Source organism: Centruroides sculpturatus, unplaced genomic scaffold (assembly GCF_000671375.1).
Source record: "Centruroides sculpturatus isolate CEXI.00-Female unplaced genomic scaffold, Cexi_2.0 scaffold447, whole genome shotgun sequence".
In the NCBI taxonomy this organism is placed as follows: domain Eukaryota; kingdom Metazoa; phylum Arthropoda; class Arachnida; order Scorpiones; family Buthidae; genus Centruroides; species Centruroides sculpturatus.
Window position 1 is genome coordinate 570,351 of NW_019384728.1, and position 6,578 is coordinate 576,928.

The 6,578-nt window shown below is 32.3% G+C and overlaps 1 protein-coding gene across 1 annotated transcript in view; it reads left to right on the plus strand.

Moving 5' to 3' along the window:
• The first annotated feature begins 1,411 nt into the window (after nucleotides 1-1,411).
• Nucleotides 1,412-6,578, plus strand: part of LOC111628167 (rac GTPase-activating protein 1-like) — a 23,815-nt gene continuing 18,648 nt past the window's right edge. The window contains exons 1-2 of the mRNA XM_023371909.1: nucleotides 1,412-1,465; nucleotides 3,132-3,305. Of these exons, the coding sequence (XP_023227677.1) occupies nucleotides 1,412-1,465; nucleotides 3,132-3,305 (228 nt within the window). The remainder of the gene's footprint in view (nucleotides 1,466-3,131; nucleotides 3,306-6,578) is intronic.

The following is a 6,578-nucleotide window of genomic DNA, read 5'->3' on the forward strand; positions in this document are numbered from 1 at the left end:
CTGATACGGGATACATTCATTGGCACTATGGATTCGGATGCCATTTATTGGACTATTAAATTTAATATCTTGACTCGTGGGTACCTAAACGTTTAGTATTTTAATATTAATTTAATGCAAATGTATACATACCCAATAATATTAAACAGAAAAAATAAATATATTTAATAAAAATCTTTGTTTTAACGAATGTACAATGTCGTGGCTCGGTAAATACGTCAATACTGAAATGAAAGTCAGTCTAGCATAGGGAAAATCGGGGAATTACACCTCAAAACGGCGAATTGCGCAGCGGCGTTATTGTGAATCGGTGTAAACCGAGGGCTACCTGTAATAATCACTTTTAGAAACAAAAATATTTCAAATTATGTGTTTAACAATTATTTATTGCAATTTTTTAAGTATTTTAAGTTGAGCAATAGTTTTATCACAGATTTTTTTTGTAAATTAGCATAAATTACAACATAACATGTTCTCAGTTGAAAATCTTCTCCTGTTGCAATAAATAACCTTACACTGACTAAATTATTGCTTGAAACAAACACTTGTAGTAGCATTTTATTGCAATGCTTGCATTTCTCTGTATGATAATGTTGAATGTATCTGATCATTTCCATTCAAAATAGCATCAATGTCTGTAAGCTCTTTTAAACTGGGATTACTTTACATAACCGACTTAAATTTTTAAAACATTCTTACCTCTTCAAGAAACTGCTGACAGCTTCTCCTCAATGACATTATTCCTATTGCTTCTGATAGTAATAGCTTCTCACTTTCAAATTTAATTATTGCATTAATAAGAAATGAAAAAGTAGTTGAAATAAAAAAACACTTCATTCTGTGCTTTAAGTTTTGAAGCTCTTGCAAAATATCAATAGCAGTACACAATGGTTACTTTTAACATGAACTAGATACAAGGCTAGTGTTTTGTAATTATCTGAATAAGCCAGTTATACCAATGCATAATTATTGATTCAGAAGGTAAAACTAAATTTGGATTTAATTCCTTAAATAATGTAACTCTTCTCTCACACTTTTTGAATGCTTTCTACATGTTTAAGATGAATGTATTGACATTGTAAAACTGCAACTGAACATTTTTAACAATCACATTAAGACTGCAAGCCAAGCAAATTATATGAATAAGCTTTGGATTTAATCTTTAGTGTCTTGTCAACAGCTTTTATATTTCCAACTGAAAACAATAAAATATTTTTAAATGTAGTACTTTTGTGGCAAGATGCCATAATTTTGTATATACACACTAGTTGTAAGTCTAATATTTATTATTCAATCTTGTGTTCTTTGTTTCCCTATTTCTCGATCTTTCCACTCTTCACTTCTTTTTTCTGTGGGGGGCAACACCATTCCGAGAACAAGGCGGAAGAATAAAGAGAGAACACCCCGAGGCATGTGGGGTGAAGAGAAGGGTCAGTTTCGAAGGGGACTCCAGGGCAAGCAGACGGTGAGTTCGAGGTTCAAGATTTGTTATGAAGAAGAGAAGGACAACGAATTGTCTACCCAATCAACAGAAGAATTGAGAATATTCTGGTCAAGAAATATATATATCGGTGGACTAGAACAGTTTCCCCCCAACTGGAAGACATCAGAATGATATAATATCCTGGGTATCCTCTATCTTTTCTATATATCTACTTATCTGTACTATTCTATCCTCATTCCATTATTTTGTCCTAGTTTTTAAGTTAGTTTATAATCTTAGTTATAGAAATTCAATTTGTACTCTATTGTCATGAACTTGTCTCCGTTGTGTGACACCACATGTATAAAGCCTTTGTTCCCTTATTGTATGTGTGTGAGGTCCAGAGCTGGGATCCGAGTTGTTTATTGTACTGATACCCTGCAAATAAGTGAGAGCCTGTGTTGATTTTAATTTTGGTCATAAATAAACTTGGTATTTGCATATATTTCCGTACGTTTTGTCCTTTCGGGGATCCATGCACATTTGCGGGTCTTAACACTTTTACCATGAACTGCTTAACTGCTTCTAAAATAGTACTGTACGTTATTTTAGATTAGCAGCAGATGCATTATATATTAGAAATTGTTCATTTTTTCATAGTTGCATACAAATTTTTAGCTAAAATATTAATTACTCTTTGCTTTTGATGAATGAATGTCTTGTCTGCTAACAATCAAATAAGTTTATCTTTCAAGTCATTTTAGATGCAAGATTCCAATTGTTTGTATAAATTATTGAAATAACCTTTTCATAGTATTGTTAAATTTGGTGGATGATGCTTTTGTTCATTTCTCAAGAACTTATTTTTTTGTAAAATATCTACTTAGGTAATTTGTATAAAAAAATTAATATTAACAAAATGTTTGTAAATTGAATGTAAATATGGTAAATATATGGAAAATGGGAATGTATGTAAACAATAGCTTTTAATTGCTTAGAACAATTTCCAACTTTTTTAGCATACTTTATTTTTCTTAATTGATTAATTAATAAATAGTAAATATTTCTTAATTTCAAGTGTGCTAGTATTGATATGTTGTATATATGATTGATTAATAATTTTGTCAATCTTTCTGTGTGTTTTTAAAAATGTTTTCTATGATAAAAATGATTAACTAATTTAAAAATAAAACTGAATTGTGCTACTGTAGATAAGCATTTAGATCAGTGTTTCTCAATGGGGGCAATATCGCCCCATGTGGGCGTTTTTCCATGTTGAGGGGGCAATTAGTAACAATTTATATTTTGGGGGCAATATAGTAAAACATTATATTAAGAATAATTAGATATTTTATTCGTTATATCGTACAATAATTAAACAAATAACATTATCCTAGTCACTAGTCTATTCAATGCAGTATGAATTTGGCGTTAGCCTTGGCCCTCGGCATCGGAATTTATAGTAAAGGGGTTTTATTAAGTAACGGTTTTATTGAAGGGGGCGATACTACGTTGAAGGGGGCGACAATTCGTTAGAGGTTGAGAAACACTGATTTAGATGAATGCAAGAAATGCTATTGATTAACATGTATCATTTTATTAAATATTTAAACTTTTTAGAATTTAAACATATAGTTTTAAATGAACTAACTATTATTAATTTATTTAAATTTCTAATTTAGATTTTAAATAATTAAAATATGTTAATTTTCACAGACTACAAACAGTTGACAAATCCTCACTATCTGACACAAGTCTTGATAAAATAGACGACACCCTCAATTCTGGAAATGCTAATCAATTGGAATGTCGAAGGTCCAGAAGGAAAAGAAATAATTGTTTGACTAATGATAAGATTTCAATTAAAAGAAGAAAATCTCAGGTTGATTTTAGATTCTATACATTTCAAATTTTCGTAAATTATGCTATAAATATTATACAGGCATTATTCAAATATTAACAAAATTTAGTATAAACAAATAAATTATTGTTTTGATTGCAGAACAACACTTAAACTACACTTCAAAAATTTATATTGCTTTTTATGATGATATAGGCTTGATTTTTATATAACTTTAAAAAAAATGTTTGTAATAGTTTGTTGTTTATCCTATTGTGAAGGTTGCTATTGAGAGAATGTAGGGTCTGCAAACAAACGTTACAAATAAAAGAATAATTAACTATCTTACAAAGTAGTCTTTATTTCTCTCCAATCGGGTTCTTACAGTATGGACCCCAACTATATAAAATTTCAATTCTACTATATTTACAACACAAGGAGATCTCTTCGTCCTCTTACAATTTGGAATACCCGTAACAACCAATGTTTGATTGATTGACTTATAACTAATACTATATCTAACTTAAATTAACGAAAACAAAAGGATGTAGGAAAATAAGAAAGAAGAATAAGTGTAGCTTCTCTACACAAATATCTGGGTTGTCCTTATATGAAAAATGCTCTTTGTGCAGGGTGCATGTTTAACATACTTGACGTTCTTGTGTAGGGATCCCTTTTTCTGACGAATAACTAATATCCTCTATTCTCTTGGTCAATGTCCTTATGACTCTGCTTCGTTCTCTAGAACTTTACGGCTTTTCAGACTTCTCAGCTTTCTCCTCTAGTATGGAGCTGTGCTTCGCCCTTTCCTTCCTCTCAGGTCCCGAATCCAAAAGTGACTCCACTCTGGACTGTTTGTCCTCAGGCATCCCTTTTACTCTTTTGTTCAACCAGGGAGACTAATCCCCCCCAAGGGCAAGGAGGGTCAGGAAAGAAGTTTCTAGAAGAAATTTAGAACAAAGGATAGGATAGAATATACGAAAAAAACTCAATATATAAAAATTTCATATAACCATATGGCTAACGGCCACACTATAGACACCACATACAATAAGTTAGGATCACTAGTAATAAGTAGAATATAGAACATCAACTTAATAAAATTATGAAATCTGATAAGATGATGTATTTTAAAATAATATGTATATTGCTGGTTGCTGGTGATATAGGATTTTGGTTTGATTTGATTGAATACAATGCAACATATGGGCAATCTGCTAAGGAAGCTGACTCCTGAGAGGACTCTTTGGGGGAAACTATTCTCTATTTGGGTGTTATATATTTGAAGAAAGCCCCAGAAAACTCTACTTGGCCAGTCTGTTTGTGAGGCACAAACACATGATCAACTATCAGAGTTCAGCAGCTTTACCCACTCAACTACTGGTGGGCATTTAGGATATTTAAAGCTACAGTAATTAAAAATATCTATTAGAATAATATCAGATATACATAAATACCAAACAATAAATATCAGTGGCGTGCCGTCATTGGAAGCAGTGGATGTGCCGCTTCCCTTGTATTTTCTAAAAATAAATACATATTAATTTTAATTATATGAAAATAATCGCACAATATTTTATTATAACCGCATTATGTATCTTATTACAAATTTCTATACTACGCATGAAAAAAAATAAGATTGTTATTGTATATTCGAATATTAGTGGCGGAGTGGAAGCGCCGTATCGTCAGCATCCAAAAAGCCAGATTCGCGCATGCGCTTTACAGAGCACCAACCTCACCAGGTTTAGCCAGTGGAAGCCTAGGACCTTGGGTGGATGCTACATGTATATTGCATCCAATTCTATCCAGGACCAGTTTTGGGATGTTAGCCTCCTGCCCGCCTGCAAGATATTTGGCTGCGCTCGCCCGATTACATGAATCGCGAGTAGATTTATAACTTAACCCAAACGATAAGAATTTACTGGTATGTTTTTATGATAGTTCTGTATAGTTGACAGGAGTTTTAAAAAATCCATAAAAATATTTGATATTTTTATTCCGCTTTCTGATTTTATATAGGATGTTTTTTTAGAGTTATACAAATTTAAAATGAAGTAAAACACGTAAAAATAATGTTAATGGCCATAGTGTTGGCTTTATTTAAAAGATAATTTTATGCCATTAGTGTTTAAACATGATTTCAGGCATATGGGCGCCATGGCTGACTCAAATGAAGCGCAATTGGGAAGAACAATTTTCGACCACTTTATCGAGCAACTGGGGCCATATATCAGCAATAACGCGGCAAATGTTGAGTAACGTACATCCATTAAAAGTCACTGTTTGGTGTGCTTTATGGGCAGGTGGAATCATAGGCCCATATTTTTTAGGATGATGCAGGTCAGAATGTTACCATCAATGGAGAGTGCTTTTGGAGTGATTGCTGACTTCTTCATTCCTCAGTTGAATGGTATTAATGTGGCAGAGCTTTGGTTTTAACAAGATGGCACAACATGCCACACAGCATGCGACACCATGAATTTATTGCAGGAAACATCCGATGAGCACATAATTTTGCATAATGGACCTGTGAACTGGCTTCCATGATCATGTGATCTCACACCTATGGATTACTTTCTTTGAGGATATGTGAAGTCACTAGTCTATGCCAATAAACCACAGACGTTGGACCACTTGGAAGTCAACATTTGCCGCGTTATTGCCGATATACGGCCCCAGTTGTTTGATAAAATGGTCAAAAATTGTTCTTCCTGATTGTGCTTCATTCAAGCCAGCTGTGGCACTCATATGCCAAAATCATGTTTAAACACTAATGGCATAAAATTAGCTTTTAAATAAATCCAACACCATGGCCATTAACATTATTTTTATGTGTTTTACTTCATTTTAAATTTGTATACCTCTAAAAAAAAACCACACCCTGTATTACTCATGGATTTCAATGTTAAACCAGTGATATTATGATTTTGTATATCCCATCTCTAAGGGGATGTAGAAAAAAACATGTACAATTCTTATATACACCCATACCTCGCTTTACGGCCTAGATACGTTCCACGAAACTTGGCCGCAAAGCGAAAAGCCGTATAAGGAATCAATTATTCTAATACAAATTCATACAAATTCAATGGGATCAGTTCCAAATTTGTTAAATATGTAACATGGTTTATCATTCAAAATGCGTTTTATCTTTTTATTTCATTTAAATCAAAACTACATACATAAGAAGTACATACATTTGTACATAAAATAATAACAGACTCCAAAAACCAACAATAATCTATAAACAAAAATGAAACAACTTCATGTTACATAAAATATGTGTATGTTTACATACATAATTTTTTTTAA